Source organism: Poeciliopsis prolifica, unplaced genomic scaffold (assembly GCF_027474105.1).
Source record: "Poeciliopsis prolifica strain line A6 unplaced genomic scaffold, Auburn_PproV2 SCAFFOLD019, whole genome shotgun sequence".
NCBI classification, from domain to species: Eukaryota; Metazoa; Chordata; class Actinopteri; order Cyprinodontiformes; family Poeciliidae; genus Poeciliopsis; species Poeciliopsis prolifica.
The window spans coordinates 5,743,489-5,764,844 of NW_026562394.1; the positions used below are offsets into that span (position 1 = coordinate 5,743,489).

A 21,356-nucleotide genomic window follows, 5' to 3' on the forward strand; every position below is an offset into this window, starting at 1 on the left:
CCACTGCCAGACCACTTTATATAAAACTGTTGTCACTGGGGTATAGTAATAACCCGTTAATTATGCTGATTATGCCGCCATCTCAGTCTGGCAGCGTTGGAGAGGTTTTCCCGCAAAACAAGTGCCCAAGTCTGATCCCGCTGCATCCGACGCGTAAGAGCTCCCCGCGGAGCCGTGCTTCTGACACTCTCTACATGCTCTAATGCCTAAACACGCCCTCCATTCTCAGTCTCTCAACTCCACATTTCACTAACACTTTCCATCTCAGAAGAGCTCTTATCAGCGCCAAATGGTTAGATGACCTCGGTGTGAGTTTTGTAGCAGAGTAGTGGCTGTAGTGCTGCCGAGTCCCTCATGGGTGGAAAGGTAAGCCCGCAAAGCAGATGTTGGGAAGCATACACCTGCTGCAAGCACAAATGTAGCAGATGAAAAGACAAATACATGGACCTTTGGTTTTTTTCTGTGGTTCAGAGAAGGCAGTTTGGTTACTTTTCTTTTGTTTTTGTTTTTTTTGTGCCAAATAAGGATGAGGTTGCTTGCGAAACTCCTTGTTGGTTTTACTGCATGTTGACTCCTCAAGTAATGAATAAATAATGATTAGATTTTCTTTTTTGATTCAAAAATCAGCTCAAACATACAAACAGGAATTCAGAGCGTTATTTGTAGACACAAGTCTGACAATCAGCAATCCTTGTTCCTGGTTTTTCTGGTACTACTTGCACAGCTTTAGGTGCATTTAAAGATCATAATCTTTCCTCTCTATGGATCTTTCTCTGCTTCGATCCAAACCAACGAGTTGCAGCACCTCTTTAAATAATGAAGGACCAACTCTACTTGATCGAGGTAGAGTAGTTTTATTTTTTATTTTTTTGTTGAGATTTTCACCCGGGCTTGAATATTCTCACCATGTTTCCTTGTGAGCATCATTTTCTCTTTTCAGTTGATCTTCTCAAAAACAAGATTAAGTAAATATGAATAAACCAGATATCTGCCCTCTAAGCTTTTGCCTTTGTTTGCACAGTTTTCCTTATGTATGATTAGATAGTAAATATCTAATTAAATTAGATATTTCACTCTTTGATAAGTATCATAATGATATTTTCATACATAAATTTATGATTATAATTTATATCACTGTCCCTTGCAGAGCTGCTAAATCTCAAATATGAGATTAGAGAGGAGCAGAACTAAACATTTTTCTAACATAACTGTAGTTAAAAAAAAAGTAAGTTGCTGCTGCTGATTCTAAAGCTTTTGGGGGAAAATAAAAATTATTCAGTTCAATGGAAAATTTCTTATCAAAAATGTCATTTAAATAGCCAGTAACTATTAATAATTTTGCACTATGTGGATGAGAGAGTGACAAAAAAAAGTACCACCAAAGAGCTCCTCAAGTGAAAAGATTTATAGTTTAAATAGTGTTGTATTATTAGCCATAAATGGGATTGGCATGGATACCACAGTTAGCACATTTAGCACATTTCACCCTGTTAGCAGAATTTTCCTCCCTCTTTGGTTTTCTGTTGTTTCCGCTGTGCGCTGTCGCCCACATAATGTGTGCAATCTGCATAACTGCATGCTTTCCCTTTTTCTGATTCTTTTCTTTAAACATGAGAAAAGGCTGCAAGTGATCCTAATAGATCAGGCACTTCTAAAATAATCACATTAGCCCGTCTAGCGCCAAATCCCCAGTCTATCATCTTTACCACATCTAAATATCGGGAGTTACGTCCTCATGACTCACTGATTTCCAAAAAACAAAACCAATAAAACTTCAATGTATATTAATTCCAAATGTGCATAATTTGTTGCTTTCATCTTTTTCGTTTATGTTGCTGAAAATGGACACACTTTATTCCTCTCTTCTCTGATCAGCCTCTTCTCCACAGGCTCCCCAAATACCGTGGCGAGATTGATGACCGCGGTGATATATCTGTGTCTTCTTCCTGTTGTTCTGCCCTTCAGAGCGGCCAACCTTCGTGAAACGCCCCAGCAACGTGGTACTGCTGGCGGACGAGAGCGTGGAGTTCCACTGCGTTGTTCAAGGAGACCCCGTCCCCACCGTCCGCTGGAGGAAAGATGACTCTGACCTACCTAAGGGCAGGTAATGTACAGAAACACTCCATTTTTAAGTTACAATCCACACATGGTGTTTTTCAGCTTCTTGTCTCATCTCTTGAGTCCTTGTGCCCACAGATTTGAAATCCTGGAGGACCACACTCTGATTGTTCGCCAAGTTGCCTCTCCAGATGAGGGCTCCTACACTTGTATGGCAGAGAATATGGTCGGGAAATCTGAAGCATCTGCCACCCTCACTGTACACGGTCAGTACAAATGTCAGATAAGATATCCAACACCTTCTCTCGAGAAGCTTAGCGAGGAAGGTTTTCTTTTTGCTCAAAGTTGGAGCGACTCTCAGATAGCTCTCTCCCTCTTGCTCTTAGGACTTTTTATTTGCTTCGTTTTAGTTTGCAACATTCCCTGCGTCTCATTAACAGGCGATGCAAATTGCAGCACTTTGTTTACGGGGAGTCTGAGGAAATGTTAACCTGGCCAGAAGAAAACAGATTCATTTGGTCCGAGCTGTTCTGCCTCAGTGGCACCTTTAGATATGTAAAATGAGAAGTAAGACAGCTCATAGACCCGTTCAATTAAACACATTGCTGTGTCGCTGTGGGTGAAATATACCGAGGCCGGTAGGACTTAATTAAAGATAAGGTAGCAGTGGTTGCTTGCTGGGAAGTGGCATGGTTCCAATTACATTTTCTTCCCTTTTCTCTGCAAACCTCAGAAAAAAAAAAAAAAAAAGAAAAAAAAAACAGGCTTCAAGGGGTACCAGAGCTGATTTTCTTTGTGGTGAAGGAAAGAGGTGCAGCCAAGTGACAGATCAGTAGAGTCTTAGTAATTCAAGTGAACAGCAAGGTATCTAAATATATGGATGTCTCTTAATGAAATGGAAAATAAAACTTTAGGTTAAGTTATAACCACAGCAGAAGTTCCTTTCATAAAGTTGCAATAGTACTACTAAGTAATAAGTGATAATCCTGGGAGTCATAGTTTTAAATTAGAAAGGTTCCTTTAGAGAAATTAAAACATCTTTTTGTCTCTTTCCTGAAACAATGATTAATTTTGATCGCTCAGAGCTTTAAGTCATCATTAGTATTAATCTAAATTAGCTTCTATGTTTGCTAATCCTACGACTTCAATCATTATTCTCATATTTTATATTTTGTTTGAATAGCAGAGCTTAGCAGCCATCAACCTGCATGTCGTCTTCTGCTGCTGCAGCCCATCTGCTTTAAGGTTAATAGTGCTGTGTGCCTTTAAACAGTGTTTTCTGCTCATTTTGGTTTCTATTGAGTGTTTGTTTGAGTTACATCTGCATCATCTCCACGTTCTCCACTGACCTTTGACGACAACGTATCTTTTTTGTCCAAACAACATACCTTTGTAACTTGTTGTACTTTCAGTTTTTTGAAAAACTGTAAACCCGAGTGACAGTTGCGTGTGAAAGTTGCAGTCGATCAGCAGTTTACTGTGAGCACACTGTCTGGCAATAGCAACCGTGCCACTTTCAAAGTAACTTAAATCCCCTTTCTTCCCATTTGGATGCTCACTTTGAACTTCAGCAAGTCATATTCACCATTCAGACACTTGCTTGCTGCCATGTGACTGGCAGATTTGCTGTATTAATAAGTAATTGGACAGGTTAGCTAGTGTGTGCAACGTTTTTCTTTTTATGAAGAGTGTGCTACCACCGCTCTTGTCTTATCTTAAAAGGGAAATAATTAATGAGCGCACCGATTTTTTTTAATGTTTTCGTACAAGCAAGAGTGAGAACAGAAACATCTTATAGTGTGTATGTAAGCTTCAGTACCTACATAAGGCAGCGATGTGTTTAAAAACCCAGTGCAACTTTCTGAGACAGGATGCCATCTTCACCTCCACTCTAACCCACAGAACAAAACCTCACGGCCTTAGATCAACGTGCATTCAGACTGGCCTTTCACATGTGTACACAGCCATACGCATTCGACTTCAAAGCACATTGAATGAATTGAGAATAATAATTAATTATTTAGATAATTAACAACAATTTCCTATTTTCAACTGTGGCTTGGCAATTAGCAGGGCCTAGCCTTGAGGGAGAGAAGAAAAGAAAATAGTATACTGTGCTTTGTAAAATGATTTGTACCCCTTGAACCTTTTCACATTTTCTCACAGTACAACCACAATCGTCAGTCGTTAATGTGTTCTCTTATATTTTTAAATGTTGCTTTTTTTTTCTTTTACAAATCTAAGACTGAAAAGTGTGGGACTGACACCGTTTGATAAATTTCTCTACAACATTATCTCCACTGCGATGTCTATAATGTGAAGCTTTCCATCAAATCTCACTGACCAGAGCTAAACTTTTATTAAAGCGACACATTTTTCTTCCACTTCATAGATACAAAGACATTGAACATTCTCACGTTATGACCACAGAGCCTACAGGGCACATACTCTGTCAAGGGACTGTACATGATGGGAGATTCATAGGAAATAGTTTAAACCACGATATAGTCAAGGAAAAGTGAAAGATGCAAAAGACGACAATAAAAGGGAGGTGCGAAAAGAAAATAACTCAAGGAAAACAATAAGTTTGGGGTAGGAGGATTATTTCGTTGTCATCCAGTCAGAAGATGTTGTTGTGTGGTTCAGTTCTGCATCACTCATTCCACTGTTCTTTGTTTCTTCCTTCTCTTCTAGTCAACACGGGTAAGTTGTCTTCCATCCCTCATCCACCATCAGACAGCAACAGGAAATCATGAACCTGTGTCACTGTCATTCCATCCACCATTACAGTATGTAAAGCATAATATGTGTGGGTAAAAAAAAAGAAAAAAAGAGCATTTTATATGCACATAGGAATGTTCTATAAACACTGAATGATCAAAGTGTGTTAGGCTGCCAACTGATTAGAGCTTCCCCTCTTCTGCAGTGCCCCCCGCCTTCGCCGTTCGCCCCAGGAACCAGGTGGTGTCGGTAGGCAGGACGGTCACCTTCCAGTGCGAAGCCACGGGCAACCCGCAGCCAGCCATTTTCTGGCAGAGGGAGGGCAGCGAGGTGAGACTGACCCAACCCCCCTCTTGTTCTGCCATCCCTCTAAATCACTGCTCGGTGTAAATAAAGATAACAGAGGGGGGGCTTCTAACTGCGATTTGCCTCTCTTCTCCAGAGTCTTCTGTTCTCCTACCAGCCGCCACAGCCCTTCAGCCGTCTGTCTGTCTCCCAAATGGGCAGCTTAACCATTACGGACGTTCAGCGCTCTGACGCGGGCTACTACATCTGCCAGGCTTTGAACATAGCTGGCAGTGTCATTACTAAAGCTCTGCTAGAAGTTACAGATGGTGAGTAACGGAGAAAGGCCAAATGAGACGACTTTTGCTTCGGTCTGCTGATTTTTGATTCGCAGCTCCTTTCTTTCCCCAAATAACTCCGGCAAAAAATTGATTGGCACAGTTTTGGAAAAGAAAGAGTGTGTTTTTTACTTTAGGTTTCACTTATCAGAGCTATATTAAAATTATAATGTTCTTTCACCATGTTTTATTACTATTTAAATTGAATCTCAAAGCACCTCTTAAGAAATCAGATGTCCTATGCGCAGCTTGTTTTGGTGAAAACTAAACATAGCAGCAAATCTGCAAGAATGGATGGGGAAAAAATCCCCCAAAAAACTTAGGGTAATGAAATGGCCCAGATGATGTCCAGCTCACCACCCAGTTAAAATGAATCTGTATGCAAGAGCAAACAACGTTTAATGAACAACGGGATTGTAGACTCTTTTGCGTGTTATTCTACACTTCAAGTTTGAATTAAATTCACGAGGCTCAAGAGCAAATTATTTACATGAAGTCCTGATCGATGAAACCCTAGAAGTAAAGGTCAGAGTACTTTCTTCCAAACTAGTGGAAGACCCCTTTGAACATTGCTGACTTTGTTTTTCTTTGTTCTACAGTAGCACAGACGTTTGTGAATGACGTCTGGAGATTTTGACATATGATGCCATTTATAGGTAGTCTGTAAAGAGCTTGGAGGGGACTCTAATCCAAATCCAACATGATGAAATATCTGTGTTAATTGCTTTCGAAAAACCAATCTATCTGTGCTTGGAGGCTCACACCCCTAATTACACACCTGTGTGAGCACGCATACATGTAACTTGGTGAAATGTACATGGATTATATTTATGGGAGATAATTGCTTCAGGTTTCAACAGACAGTAAATGGATCTACTTGTGGAGTTATTAAGTGCAGGGTTCGCAGTCACAGCCGTTTTTACGTGCGGCAGGTGTGTGGCGTTTTCACAAAGAGGGATGATGGCCGACTTCTTCTTTTTTTTCCATCATAGATCTGCTCCCTGACTTGTACTTCTCTCACCCAAATTCCCTCCATCCGAACACATTCCTTTCATCTCCAACTGGAGAGGTGCATTTGTATGGTAATAACGGGCTCACATTACCTCGGGCGCTTTTCAAAGCATCTTTCCATCACTTTTATTTTTTTTATTTTTGGTGGTGGGGGCGGGAGGAGGAACAGGAGTGTTTTTTTTATTTTTTTATTTATTTAGCTGTCTTAAACCTTCACCCCCACCCACCCACAGTTTTTTTTTTTTTTAATGTGTGTGAGAGAGGGAGCTCTGTTATCTAAGTGGAACTGTTATTAGTTGGGCTTTGCTGTCATGATTGGATCCGGCTCCAGCAGTACCTTCTACCCAATGAATGATTAGTTGCCCTCCGCTGGAGGGGAAAAGTTGATTTCTTTCTCCTCGAAACCCTGCACATCCACCTAAGCCTATTGTTCTCCTGCTTTACCAATTTTCCTCCCAATATCTTTCACATCTTATCTCTTTCTGCCTCCTCTCCACTTCATTTTATTTTCCCTCGTCTCATCTTTCTTACTTTTATAGCTCTCTCTGTTTATAACTTTGACCTTTTTTTGAGCTGATGCTCTTCAGTTTTTTACCTCTTTAGGTCTTTTTGTTTTAAAAGTGAACAGAGGGGAGACGGGAATGTAGGAGAAAAAGAGCAGGCGATAAAATTTTAATGTGGCTCAGTAAATGTTTAATATCTTAACCATGACCTTCTATTATTCTTTTCCTAATATTTAAACAAATCAAACTCTTGTTATAGACTAGCTGTTAGCAGTCTCTGTGTTTTCCCTTTTCTCTTTCCCTATTTGGTCAAAGTGTGCATGTTGAACAGCGGCGGTGAGAATTGCCTTCTTTTCGGTGAACACTGACATTTAAATATTCAGCATCATTTTCCATACTTTTGTTATCCTGTGGAAGAGGTTTGGTGAAGCTCTTCTCGTCTCTCCAGCCCAACAAATTCAAATACACAATTTTTGATTCAGCGTTTGGTTGCAAATGAACAAAAACAAAGACCTAGCACATGAGTCAAAATAAACAACTCACTGGTTTTGTTTTTTTTTTTTTTTGCGAGGTAAAAATAACAGTCTGCTTAAGTCCTTATCCATTTATTTTTCTCAAGAGAATAAGATACTTTGTTCTAGTCAGTTGCTTTGTTGCTGTGTTTAATGTACAATGTTAGAAGTATTCTCATTGAGTCATTTTTTTCACCTTTCCCATTTTTTTGTTTTCTCACAGCTGGATCAGAGCACCCCCCTCCCGTCATCCGGCAGGGTCCCGTCAATCAGACGGTTCCCGTTGACAGCACAGCAGTGCTGGGTTGCCAAACTGTCGGCGTTCCGCCTCCCACTGTCCACTGGAAGAAGGACGGCACAGTCGTCTCTCCAGTGGATTCTCGGATTTCCCTAACAGAAGCCGGGTCACTGAAGATCCACTATGCAAAGGTAAGTCCTAAGGTACAACAGCAATTGTGAAGACCAGGCTTTTCGCCAAGTCGACCGGTTAACCTGTGCGCTTGAATCTTTTCTCGTCAGCTGGGCGATTCAGGATTCTACACATGTGTTGCTTCTAGTCCAAGTGGAGAGGCTTCCTGGACCGCTTATCTTCAAGTGGAAGGTGTTTTATTCGTACACAGGGATTTTATTCTTCCTCCTGATGGTTACTGTGAAGTTCATATTTTAGTAAATTTATTGCGCTCTCTGTGGCAGAGTTTGGCGTTGTTGTCCAGTCCAGTCATCCCAAAGATTCCAACCTGATTCCCGGGGCTCCGTCTAGACCTGAAGTCTCTAATGTCAGCCGGACGTCTGTCACACTGTCATGGAAATCCAGCACTAATCCTGGCGTAGCGCCCACATCCTACTTAATTGAAGCATTCAGGTTAGATATATATGTTCTCTTTTTGAATTTACGTCATATTTTGTGGTATTAAGTTGCATGTATCTGATTTGATCCCTCCTTGTCTTTCCGCAGTTATACGTTAGGAAACAGATGGGTGACCTTAGCAGAGCATGTGAAGACTGAGTCCTATGTTCTGGCTAATCTGAAACCTGGAGCTGTTTATGTCTTCATGGTCAGAGCCAGTAATATTTATGGCCTCAGTGATCCCAGTCCAATCTCTGACTCAGTCAGAACTCAAGGTAAGTGTAAGGTCTCAATTTTCACTTCACTTCTAGCAAGGACCTTAAACCTCAGAGAATCGTTACATTTCAGATACTATCTTGATGTTAGTGGGGCTGGCAAAAGTATTCAAATTCTTTCAACTTTTTATTTTTATAACCGCAAAGTTTAATCTGTTAGATTTTTTGACATCAACAAAGAGTAGCGCAAGGTAGAGAAGTGGCAGTAAAATCACACATCATTTTTCAAATAAGAATATAAAAATGTTGTTCTGAATTCAAACCCCTTTGCTCTGATACCCCTAAAGAAACTCTAGTGCAACCAACAGCATATTTAACTTGTAAAATTTGCAATGGTTTAAAGCCCTCAGATAAACTGCTGTCCCAGCACTTCTCAAGACACATTTAGGTGCTAGAATGTTCTTGGCAAAGTCCAGACCTAAGTTCAATTAGGACTCTGTGGCATGACTTAAACCACAAGAACAAATCACTAAACCTAACCACGAATTAAAAAGCACAACATTAATTACTCATAATTACAAATTAAAAGAACACAACTACAAAATAGGAAAACACAACAGTAACTAAATGCAATTAAAATTAAAAAAACACAACGGCATTAACACATCGATAAAGGTAAGTCTGAGTGGGAAAGCTAGTAAGTCTGAGTGGGAAAGCTAACACGACACCACTTTTCATTTTCGAACCGGAAATTATTTTGTTGTTTGTTTAGATATAAAGGCAGACATGCACAGCGCTATGACCAATCCCCCAAACTGTGAAAAAGAACAAAGCTGCACTTCTTAGTATGTCCCAACTCAAAATATCATTGGATAGCAGTTGCTACTTCTTCTTCTTTTCTACTATGGTGGATCGCAAACAAGTTCAATGTGTATACTGCCACCTACCGTACACAAGTGTGGAGCAGCATTAACTCACATCTGTTAAATTCTGTGAATTAATTTTGTATCATAAAGGTAATTCAGTAGTGCTTTTAGATGTTGGTGTGATTTTGACTATGTTGTGTTTTTAAATTTGTACTTGTGTTGAATGATTTTGTGGATGTGGTTTGCACTTCAGGGCCACTGTAGGAAAAGTGCTTTCCATTGAGCCTGACTTATCAGCAGCAGCAATATAACCCAGAACACATCATACTTTTCAGATTTTTAAAAAAGTTGTGAAAACCCGTCTAAAATTTTCCGTCCAATTTACTGCCATGACGTTTTTTTTTTGTTGTTGTTTTTTTTTATTGGTCTTTTCCATAAAATCCCACACTTCTACTGTATAGCGTGAGAAAATGTTAAGTGTTTAACGTTTTTCCCTTGTTCTACACACAGACAGCTCCTCCACCATTCATGGGGTGGACCACCGTCACATCCAGAGAGAGCTGGGAGATGTTGTGATCCACCTACACACACCGACGGTCCTGTCATCGTCAGCTGTCCGGGTGCACTGGATGGTGAGTTCATCATGTTGGCTGTGCTGCCGATAGATGCCCTCACAGCTCCCAAAATTAAGATAAATGAGATGAAAAGTCAAACACGGCAATACACAAACACACGTCTGGTGTTTTGGGTTAATAGCCAGCCTTGGAAAATGAGAGTTGGTGATAGATTAACGACTACATTTTCAACAGACATGAGACTAAGTAGTGGTTAGTGTCAGCAGCATTGTCCATTGTGTTGGAAGAAATCATAAATATACTCGATTATGCATTCTGTGCTGCTAAGATGGTAGAGAGTTGGTTCAGTGCAGCAACAAATGAATTGATCTTTGTTACCCATTGAGTTTAGCTTCGAACAGATACAACGATGCCAGCGGCATTTTTCTGTGTGGGTGTCTGCTCAGAAATTCTTTCAGGCACCCTTTGCCAAAAATCATGTGGTTTAAATGGAAAGTGCTTAGTTGTCTTTTTGCTTGTTTTTTTCTCAAACCATGCTGAGTGGAAACTATTAATGACCTCAGATTGTGGTTTGCACAGAGAATTTACATTTCATCTGTGGAAGTTAATAGGAGAAGTAGGGTTAGTAAGCTTTCATACATTCTTCCTACAGGATGTTGAACGCAAACCAAGACTTGTACTGGTTCACATTTAAAGGGCTGTGTGATCACATTATTATTATATGACGTACTTATAAATTTACATATTTATAAAGATGTGTGAATTTTATTGATTGAGCTGTCACCCTTGAGTCTGTTCATACTATTCGAGTGCCTGAAAATTGCCTCTCGGGGTGAAGTAACGTTATTTGAATTGAATGTTTTGCAGGTGGAACAGCAGTCCCCTTACATCCAGGGCTACAAGGTGCTTTACAGGGTATCTGCGGAGCACGGGCAGCCGGAATCGCAGTGGGCTGTTCTGGAGGCGCGTGCCCTGCCGGAGGATGGGGTGGTGATCAGTCAGCTAAAGAAGGGATGCATCTACGAGTTCAAAGTGCGACCTTTCTTTGATGAGTTCCAAGGAGCTGACAGTGAGGTGAAGGTTGTCAGGACATTGGAAGAAGGTGATTATTTTAGAACAGTTTCTTTAAATATAGGCGAGAAGGTCCAGCTGGAACTACAGAGCCTTGTAACATACTCATACGTCCTGAATTTTTTCACACGTTGCAGCTACAAACCTTCAACGTTCTTCAGCTTTTATGAGGTAGAAGAACACAAGGTTACTAAAAACGGTGAGGTAGAAGTAAAGCAAAAATCTCAAAAGTGAGTTAAAAGAAAGTACTTTACAGAAGTACATTTTGCTGCAATTACAGCCACTTCCATTGATTGTAAGAGTGTTGCTAACATCCTTGGATGTCTAAAGGCTGACATTTTTTTGCCCATTCTTCTTGCAATACTCAGAGGATGTAGATGGAGAGCATCTGTAGACAGACGTTTTCCAACCTTGTTTTGATACAAACTATTCCATGGTACCTCTGCCTGTATGTCTCCAGCCTACTGTCCCTCCTACGTGACTTATAGGAAACTGCAGACAGGATTTCTAAAGATATTATTTCAGCAATGACTGTCTTCTTTCCACTTTTCCATAAAGACCTGATACTGGGAGAAAGGAAAAGTGTCAAAGTCAACAGATGTTCTTACCTAAGCTCCTCCAGACCTACCATTGGCCTTCTGACTGTTTATTTGATAAATCCTTTAAGTTGAGTTGTTTTGGTAGGTTTACAGTAGTACCACAGTCTTTCCATTTTTCAGAAGACAGATTTAACATTAGCCTGTGCTGCTAAGATGGCAGCACAAGCTATCATCAGCCTAGCACAAGCTTGGCTAGTAGAACAGGCTAAGCCTTTTTTATACATCTCTAGAGCTAGAGCTCCAGTTTAGTCTCAGTTTTGCCATTTATTCACAATTAAATCACATTTTGGTGAGTTATGTGTACTTTCTAGGTTATGGTTATGATCATGAAGTTTATTTATCAGAAATTTTGCAAACGTTTAGATTATTTGTGCGATGATTGTAGCAAACATTATTGCATTGCAGGTTCTAGTTGTGATGTGACGAAATGTGATTAAGTTCAATGTGTATGAACTCTCTTGCAAGGCTTTTTGTGTTATTAAAAGATTATGTGGCAATAGAGAAATGATGTATTGCTGTATTCAGTGCAAAACCGTAGCAGATAAGTCTTCCTTCATGTGCCTGTTGCCAAGTGTGTGTATTCCTGTTTTAGCCCCGAGAAGAGCTCCCCAGGGTGTTACAGTCACGAAGAGCGATGCCAATGGGACTGCTATCCTTATTTCCTGGAAGCCACCTCCAGAGGCGGGAGAGGACGGAATCATTCAGGAATACAAGGTCTAAAAATACCTCAGCTCAAATCCGTCCTGTTTTTATTAGTATTATTTTGTCTCACTGTGTTGTTGAACGTGTCCCTCTGGCAAGCGTTGTCATCTTCTCATTGTGTTTTCCACAGATCTGGTGCCTGGGTAATGAGAGCCGCTACCATGTGAATCAGTCGGTGGATGGGTCCACCTTCTCTGTGCTCATTCCCAGTCTGGCTCCAGGAATTCGCTACAGTGTGGAAGTTGCAGCAAGCAACGATGCTGGGCCCGGAATCAAGAGTGATGTAGCGTTCTTTCAATTAGGTAATTGTTCCCTCTGAACAGGACAGCGGACTGCTGGGTGGCATTTAGTTCGAGGTTTCTGTTCCTTGCGTTCGTTTTTTTAAAAATATATAAAATTCACTTAGTTGTCAATAACTTCTGGATAGCTTTTACATTTTTATTTTTATTTACACAACTTTTTATGTCCTGCTTTTTGTCGGTCAGATTCTGCCGGCCAGATGATGGACATCGGTGAAAAAAGAGACACCTTGTCCCAGATCTCAGAGGTGGTGAAGCAGCCGGCTTTTATCGCAGGCATTGGCGCCACCTGCTGGCTCATCCTCATGATTTTCAGCGTGTGGCTGTACCGGCATCGCAAGAAGAGGAGTGGCCTCAGCAGCACATACACTGGCATCCGGAAGGGTGTGTTCCTGTGTTCTTTCCCTGTTTTAGCTCATGAAATAATTTGCAGAGACTCGGGATATTAAATTTGGAGTGCCTGTGTTGAATAATATTATAATTAGGGTGGCCATCAAACACTGACATTTTGCCACCACACAAGTCATCATTGCAATTATATTAAGGGAAACCTTCCTGGTGATAAGCAAATGAGATCAAAGGGGAAAATGGTCTCTGGTCTAATCATCCTTTGACATATTTGCATTCTTGGCTGTGTAGACATTCAGTGGCCTTTAATCACATATTTGTAGAGCGCCATTTTGTCAGTGCACCACAGTGTTTAGAGGTAAAGAGCTGTCAAGCTGCCAAGCTTAAATCTGCCACAGTGTTTCTGCTGTCTGTCAGGCTGCCCCCTTCATTAACCTTCACCTGGAAGCTCAAATTGAAAAGACAAGCAGCATTTGCAGAAGAGGCTTACGGCTTACATTTAAAAGCACACATCGAAGAATGTGTTCCTCTGAACACCAGCCTATATCTTTGATAAAAGAGTAGTTATTTTTTTCATTATTTTATGGTTTTACTAATTTTTTCCTTGCTTATTTTTCTCCACAGTCCCATCTTTTACATTTACGCCTACAGGTATGTACTTTATAGCCTGATGAATAATATTTTTGTTGTAGATCTTCTTCATTCTAAAGATGCACTGACTTGGGATTTTGGGATGAATTTCCAATATCTGTTTTGGGTGGCGACCAGTTTTAGCCTAAGCTGATTTCTGTTTAGGATTAGGAAATAAATATGTTTTTTTGTATATTCTGGGTAAACTGATAACATCTACAAGTATTATCGACACCTGGCAGTACCATATGCGGTTCTTTTACTGACCGAAAAGTGATCCGAATTTTAATTTCTGATTCCCAAGTAACCAGTCTGAGCCAGACAAGCGTAAAAGGACAAAAAAAACAAAACAAAATAAACAGCTCATGCAGAGAATAGGATATTTTAGAAATTCAGAGTTAAAGCTTTAAAGTTCAAACTGATGAGAATTGATTTCTGACTTATGTTTGTTTTCTCTAAATGAAATAAATACGGGCAATCAGAATTATAAGGAGCTCATTTTGCACAAGGAAACAGCAGATTGTCTCGTCATAACCTGGTCTATCAGCACAATAATATTGGTTATCCTGGCTGAATTACTATGCAGAAATGTGTAGATGCAATGAAAATAAGCTAGTAAACACAAAGTAATTAAAAGAAAGTATGTATTGAGGTATACAGACTTGACTTCACTTTTTTTTCCCACTGTTTTTCTTGGCTGTCTTTACTGTTGGCATTTTCGCTTTTATTTTATCAAAGTTGAACGTCTTTTTTTCTTTGCTTTTGTCTTCTCAGTGGCATATCAAAGAGGAGACTCTGTGTGCGGAGCTGGCAGGTGACTGATATTTTTGTCCCATTTTGATACATGACGTCTAAGAGAGAAAATGCCAGTTTCCCTGCAGAAACACTAGGGGGAGATGTCTTCCCACGCTTAAAGTCGTCTCAGCCGCTTGCTCCTGTTCTTCTGTATAAACAATATCAGCGGGTTTTAGATTGACAGCACTGTGATCCTCCTTGTTGCAGGCCTGTCCCTCTCAGCATGGGCGAGCCTCTAAACCAGCTGTGGCTGCCAGACAACTGGCCAAACGCATGTGCCAATCATAAGGACTGCAGCATCAACTGCTGCAACAACGGCAACGGCACCAGTGACAGCAACATGACAACATACAGCCGACCAGGTTAGAGCAAAAAAAAAAAAACACTTCATAGCTCACAGAGATGCTTGTGAAATACAGCCTCTATCACTAATAAAACACCAACACCTTGCAGCAATGCTTGGAGATTTATAGCTTCTTGTGTTATTGCTTTGTTCATGTGCTGCTTTGTTTCTCCTCCTCAGCTGACTGCATTGCCAACTATGGAAACCACCCAGAAAACAAGCAAGGGGGACAGCTTGGTTCTGAGACCCCCATATACAGCGATGTGAATCTCTCCAACAAGCTCACTGAGATTAAGACGTTCAACAACTCCAACTTTTGCTACACGAGCCCAGGAGGAGACTCGTCAGGCACGTACGAGCCCATACCGTACGCCACCACGCAGCTCATTCAGGCCAACATCAAAAACAAGGCCGCCGCCGGTGGCTGTGCGGCCGAGCCCCCGGATATACCTTGTTGGAAGCAGCCGCCCAACCTGCCGCCGATACCCAAGGAGATGGCAGCACTGATGCAGCACAGCACAGCCGAGCAGAGCTGCAACGGTATGTGGCAAATCGCATGTTCTTTTCTTTGTATAAATTTCAAAATTGACACGAAAGATGTTTCCAGATCTACAGGGAAGCGAGGGCATGATCCACCCCAAAACCATGCCGTACAACCAGACCCGCGACCACAGCACAGGAGGCTCCCACCAGAGCTCAGACAGAGGCAGCAACAGCACCTCAGGTGAGGGCATCACCTGTCCCAATGCACTGCGTTAATATCCATGAGAGCCAGCCTGCATTCATTTCCAGTGTCTTCCTTTCTCAGGGAGTCAAAATCAAAAGAAAGGACTGCGGGCTCAGAAGATTCCCAAACACAATGCAGTGAGCTGGGGGGGCGCCGTGTCTGATCCGAACGCCTGGGCCTCCGACTACAGTCTGCCCATGGAGAGGAGGTACAAAACAAGACGGAAGACGCACAACGTGACTCTTTGATCAGCATTGCAGTAGCTTCATAGTAACTTATAGTGTCATGTTCAACAAGAAATGTTGTTGGAACATGTGCTGTAGAGGTTTGTTTGTCGGATTAAAAGTATGTTTTGAAACAGCTATTTAAAACCACATTTCTGTATTTCTTTTTAGTGTGTGTGTGTATGTAGTGTTTTTTTTTCTCTTAAATGCTCTGTTTTTCTCAGTTTTATAAGTTTAGTCTATTCCATTAATCTGTAGGAGACAGATTTATGTAATTGTTGAACGCAGTTCATGATTGTCGCAATAACAATTAAGGATCATGCCAAATAAAATCTGAACGGTGCTGTGTGGAAAGTTGCTCAGAGATGGTGGAAGGGTGGAAGAAAAAACTTTTTATGTTAAATACAAATGTGGAACTCCTTTATTTTCAGCCTGGCTGGGTTAGTCCTTCATGTAACGACCTTTTGCCGCAGTAACAGCTGTAAATGTTTTGTCTGTCCTTGCAGAAACTGAAGTGTTACTCATTCTTCTCTAGACATCTCCAGCTCACTTGGATTTAAGTCTGGACTTTGATTACGCCATTCTGACACATAAGTAGGCTGTGATCTACAGCATTCTGTTGTATCTCTTGCAGTCTCTATCAGGTTTTTGTTTCATTATTTCCCAGTATACTTGGTATATTTGGAGCTGCTTCTAAAAATGTGCAATACATCAAGTTATATTAAAAAAAGCCAAGCTTATTTTCAAATTCAATAATCACTCTGTATTTTTCAGAAACCGTTTCCGACTGTCACTACACCTCATTGGCTTAAGACTCTACCTTGTCTTTTCCTTTTCCTTTCTTATTCTTACCAGCTTTGATCCGGAGGAGAGACTGGACAGCTGCCCCACTCCCCCGGTCAGAGGAGTAGCCTCATCTACTACTGAAGCGTCCTGTAGCGGCGTACCCACCGCTCCACCGCAGGGAGACCTCAGCAACGGCCTGCAGGATGGAGCCGAACACCTTGCCCACACCTACTGCTCAATACTGGACACAGACGGACCGGAGGAGAACGAGGAGGAGGTCGACGAGGAGACGGAGGCCACGCTGGCGGAAGATCTCTACAGCCAATCCCAGCACCACCTGAAGCACAAGCAGCAGCCGCACCATGTCTCTCCGCACAAGCTGCTCCTCCAAGGTCTGGAGCAGACGCCGGCCTCCAGCACCGGGGATCTGGACAGATCGGTCACAGGGTCTATGGTCAACAGCTGGGGCTCAGCGTCTGAGGATAACATCTCGTCAGGCAGGTCCAGTGTCGTCAGCACCTCAGAGGGCTCTTTCTTCACAGACGGCGATTTCAACCAGGCTGTTGCCTCTTCCAGGGATATTGTAGGCCTGCGTGTGTGCAGGTACCCAGAGGTGCCAGGTGAGACAGATGTTTGGTTTGTCTTTAATCCACCTCCTGTTTTTTTTTCCCCTTCACTTATTAGTTTATAACATGACTTTATGTCTGTCCAAGTCTAGGGCAGCATGCAACGTAAATGTCAAAGTAGGATCACAGATGTCTGGCAACAAAAGCAGGCAATACCAAAACCAGTTTTTTTTTTTCCAATCTTCAAGGGGCAGTTATGTCATATAATCATCAGAAACCTACCTGGAGTGTTGCTTTGATTCTTTCTGCATGTTTGAGAAATCCTTTAGTCTCCCGTGGCAACCTTTCACCTGTGAATATGTGGTGGGGGGACCGAGTGCTGCATTTGAGGGTGGAGCACCTCCTCAGAGCTGCAATACCCACACTCAGCTCCGTCAGACTAGCCAGCAGCAATTAGCAAACAACTGGTGGAACTGCATGTCTGCTTAGCTCATCATACGGGTTACTTCTCAATTAAAAGCTGATAAAAACATTGTTAAAACATTAATAGAGGAGCAACGTTGTGATGACTTCCTGAAGGCAAAACGTTGGGAAGAGCAGGACATTCTTAAAGAAACAGAGGCCACATTCAAAACCATTAAGCTACAAATTTTGTCTATAATAATAAAAATAATACTAATAATAATAGATTTTATTTATAATGCCTTTAAATCAAATTGAGATCTCCAAAGGCACATTCACACGCTGATGATGGCATCAGTGGATTGGAGAAACAACTGCCCTGGGGCAAAGTGACCGAAAAACACGTAATCCTGGCCCTTTAAGAAAATGTCCAAAATTACTGTGTGCAATTTATTCTTTTGTGTAACCAGAGTTTGTCATGACTTCAGGTCGGCGGCACCAGCGAGCAAGCAGCCCCATGTCAACGGACAGCAACATGAGTCCTGCGATAACACACAAAAGGCCCAGACGCCATAAACCAAACCAGTCTGGACAACAGGACTACCAATCCAAAGATATCTTCAGCGACGGTAAAGTCACAAGAAACTATGACATTTGCTGCTAAAGGTGCTAACACATTTTGTTCTGCTTTTTCCCAGACACTTGCATGCCTCTAAATTTCACGAACCAGACGTCCCACAACGACCACAAAGCGAGGGGGGCAACCCTGCCTCGGATGGGCTCCGGGCAGGGCCGGGCCAGACGGGGCAGCGCCGGGACTCACAGAGTCAGAGACGGAGCTACAGAGCAGAGAGAGAGTCAAGAAATGGACAAGGTTCCGCAGGGGGCTAAAGGAAACAACAACAACCGACAGCATTCAGGTACGGACGAGGTTGCACCATTACTGACAATATGTTTAGTACTGTACCCTCTAAACCAGGGGTGCTCAATACGTCGATTGCGCTTGTGTGATTTTTGTTTAAGTCCAAAACCAATTGTACTAGGAAGGGGTCAAGAGGTTAGTAAATTCCATATGTCTGGCCTTTATGGAAGAACGGAAAGAGAAAACCTTACGAAGCATTTCAAAGTTGAAATGGTGGACGGGGTCATATACAGACATTCAATTGTTGTAATTTCCCACTTGCTTGTTTGTTTTCATGCCTCTTCTTCAGAATTTGGGGACGTGCTTTTGTACAGTCGTCCGTCTTTCCCGTCAGGTCAGCCTCAGAGGGAGTCGGGCTGTAATCCATCAAACTTTCAGTCATGCGGAGGCTCAAGGACCAAACAGGGAGAGCAGGTCATCCTCACAGAGCAGGTGGAAGAGGTAAATACGAACAAGGCTGTTTTCCATGGGTTGAACATCCACTCAAACTGAAATACACGTGTCTATTTTTGTCTTCGTAGTTCCTAAAGAGGTAAGAAGCATCAGGAGCTCAAGAGGAATATACTACAGCTGGACTATGGCTTTTAAAATGTGGACATAAACTCTGAAAATACTGCACAACATCCTTCCCTACTTTGAATTTCACATTTGATGTTAAAAAAAAAATTGCTCTCATATTAAATGGTGGACTTGTTTTTTCTGTTGTTTTGTTTTGTTTTTTCTCCTGTTTTCTTAATGACCAGCATTCAGGTCCTTGAACTGCTGGCTCCTTTGAAAATATAACAAATGCACAGTGGATGGCGGAGAAGAGCGCACGCCGAAGTGCTGACGCTCGACGCAGTTTGTGTGATATTTGTTTGTCCGTCGTCTTGTTCTTTCTCTGTAACTAAACTACGGTCATTACCAGCCATCTTGTAAATTGTTTACTGCCACAGAAGTGCTTCAGATTTTTATATAACAGTGTTACTGTTTTCGTCTTTATTTCTTAAGTGATGTACATTTTTGTCTCTGGATTATCTTTGTCCTACTTTGGTTATGAAAGCACAATCACTTAATTTTATTTGAATTCAGTGTTGAATGAACTTTGACCAGGAGGAAATCAGCTGTCGGAGTCCTGTTAATCATTTTTATCACTTTACGTCAGGCTGAGGAAACGAGTTAACAATTGTGATGTGCATTGAGTTGTGTGCTTTTCGGCTGCTTTCATTCAAATTTGAGCTATCTTTGTTGTGTGTACTGGGAGAATTGCATGCAGATTCGAAGCGAAGGACATGTTTTTTTTCTAATCAAGTTTGTGCTTTGCCCTTTATTTGGCATTATATATATATATAAAAAAAAGAATAGTCATGGACTGGTTCCATTTCTTGATTTCAGTGCTGAGTTCATTAAATTCTGTATCCCCTTAACTTTTGGCAACAAATACAGGAGTAGGGCTGGACAATAAATCACCAATTATATGCAGAAATGCCTTACAAGCGTATTCATGCTCACATCTGCTCATAATTAAACTGTGAATGCTGGCAAAACGTTGTGTCAGTATCATTAATATTAAACAAATATGTTGTTCTGACTTTGTCGTAAATGCACCCAGACCACCTTTCAGAAGTTCAGAAGCTTTCACATTGGAACATGTAGCCAAATCGCTGCTGCTCGCCGAGCTGCGTGGAAAAGCTTACAGGAACTCTGAGTTAGAGGTGTGATAAATGAGCGAGTGAAGGGTTTGCTTTTGAAGCCTATGGTGGCTCGTCAAGCATTGTTTCAAATTAGGATCATGGGCTTTTTGGCAGCTGGTCAGTATCTGACTTGATGAAGCACCATCAGCTCTTTCCTAATGAAAACATCTCCCACCCTGCTTAGCACATGCTGCCTCTCAAATCAAGTATCGAAAACTACTTTAACAAGCAAGCAACAACCCACAAATCACTACCAGCTCTTGTCTTTGTTTGGTCAATAAATTCCTTTATAATTTTCTTGTTTTTTTTTTTAACTGTTAAATCTTGGTCCTTCAGTTTGATTTTGTTCAGTGCGAGCACTTTTTCGTCTTTACGATGATTTAAACCCTTTTCTTCTACATTTTTTCCCCCCCACAAACTCAAGCTATTTAGCAGCTCTATCATATGTCAGGAGGAGGATAATGAGACACTGGTTTCATTTTTAAAATTTCCTCTTGAAGTGTCTTTTAGATAAGTAGCGCCTTTGACCTAGCCTGTCGATTATCAGTGCCGAAACAATTAATGGTTTGGTGGACACATGTCAGATGTTAGATTTTTTGAACTGTCCCTTTAAAATTCTTAACACTCAACTGAGGTAAGGCTGCCAAAAGAATTATGACACTCAAACATAAGGTGTGATGCTTTTATCCACTATTTTTCACTTTATTCAAATCAGCATTTTAGAATAATGATTTAAATTGTGGTCAACTTGTTTTTTTTATTTTTAAGAAAAGCAAACCAGCTAAAATGAATGAAAAATGTCCAGCCCTACTCTGTATGTAATTTATTAAACACCTACAGTATGTAACGTTGAATAAACTTTAAATAAACAATGACGCACTAGTAACTTGCACCTTTATCATAAGCCACCGTTGAGGTCAGAAGTTTGGCCAACGTCAACCCTGTTGAAAATCTGAAAAATCAGAAATGAAGGTCTGATCCACACCAGGAAACCAACAAATTCAAATGAACCTGATCATTTCTGTAAAGGATGAATAATGCCAGTAGAAGCTTCACAATGAACAAAAAAAAAAAAAAAAAAAAGGATTCTTTACAGCTTGCAAACAGACATTTGGAGATGAGGGTAGTTTAGCCAATGAGTCTGGAGTTTTGCCCCTGTGCAGATTATAATCCAAAATTTATATTATATTTATACATATGATAAGTGTAAATGAGCCGTAGAACAGAAACCTCAATTTTCCAGCAGCAATGTAAAGTTCCTCCAAGCACAAGTTTTACAGTTAAGGTTTCACAAAGTACAATCACAATTACTTCTGCTGTAAGTAATTGTATTCAGCT

General features: G+C 41.2%; 1 protein-coding gene across 2 annotated transcripts in view; it reads left to right on the forward strand.

The window, feature by feature from the left end:
- Positions 1-20,900, forward strand: part of LOC129368610 (roundabout homolog 1-like) — a 96,445-nt gene extending 75,545 nt beyond the window's left edge. The window contains exons 7-30 of one of the 2 annotated variants that reach the window (XM_055043658.1): positions 1,966-2,104; positions 2,197-2,324; positions 4,985-5,109; positions 5,222-5,393; positions 7,652-7,857; positions 7,948-8,029; positions 8,122-8,290; positions 8,384-8,550; positions 9,867-9,988; positions 10,799-11,033; positions 12,194-12,315; positions 12,434-12,605; positions 12,789-12,986; positions 13,575-13,601; positions 14,355-14,394; positions 14,583-14,737; positions 14,899-15,258; positions 15,326-15,442; positions 15,527-15,653; positions 16,525-17,075; positions 17,912-18,052; positions 18,122-18,343; positions 18,680-18,786; positions 18,867-20,900. In XM_055043658.1, the coding sequence (XP_054899633.1) occupies positions 1,966-2,104; positions 2,197-2,324; positions 4,985-5,109; positions 5,222-5,393; positions 7,652-7,857; positions 7,948-8,029; positions 8,122-8,290; positions 8,384-8,550; positions 9,867-9,988; positions 10,799-11,033; positions 12,194-12,315; positions 12,434-12,605; positions 12,789-12,986; positions 13,575-13,601; positions 14,355-14,394; positions 14,583-14,737; positions 14,899-15,258; positions 15,326-15,442; positions 15,527-15,653; positions 16,525-17,075; positions 17,912-18,052; positions 18,122-18,343; positions 18,680-18,786; positions 18,867-18,881 (3,899 nt within the window). In that variant the 3' untranslated portion in view covers positions 18,882-20,900. Of the gene's footprint in view, positions 1-1,965; positions 2,105-2,196; positions 2,325-4,984; positions 5,110-5,221; positions 5,394-7,651; positions 7,858-7,947; positions 8,030-8,121; positions 8,291-8,383; positions 8,551-9,866; positions 9,989-10,798; positions 11,034-12,193; positions 12,316-12,433; positions 12,606-12,788; positions 12,987-13,574; positions 13,602-14,354; positions 14,395-14,582; positions 14,738-14,898; positions 15,259-15,325; positions 15,443-15,526; positions 15,654-16,524; positions 17,076-17,911; positions 18,053-18,121; positions 18,344-18,634; positions 18,787-18,866 lie in introns of both variants that reach the window. The other variant, XM_055043659.1, reaches the window with a different exon arrangement.
- The last annotated feature ends 456 nt before the right edge of the window (positions 20,901-21,356 follow it).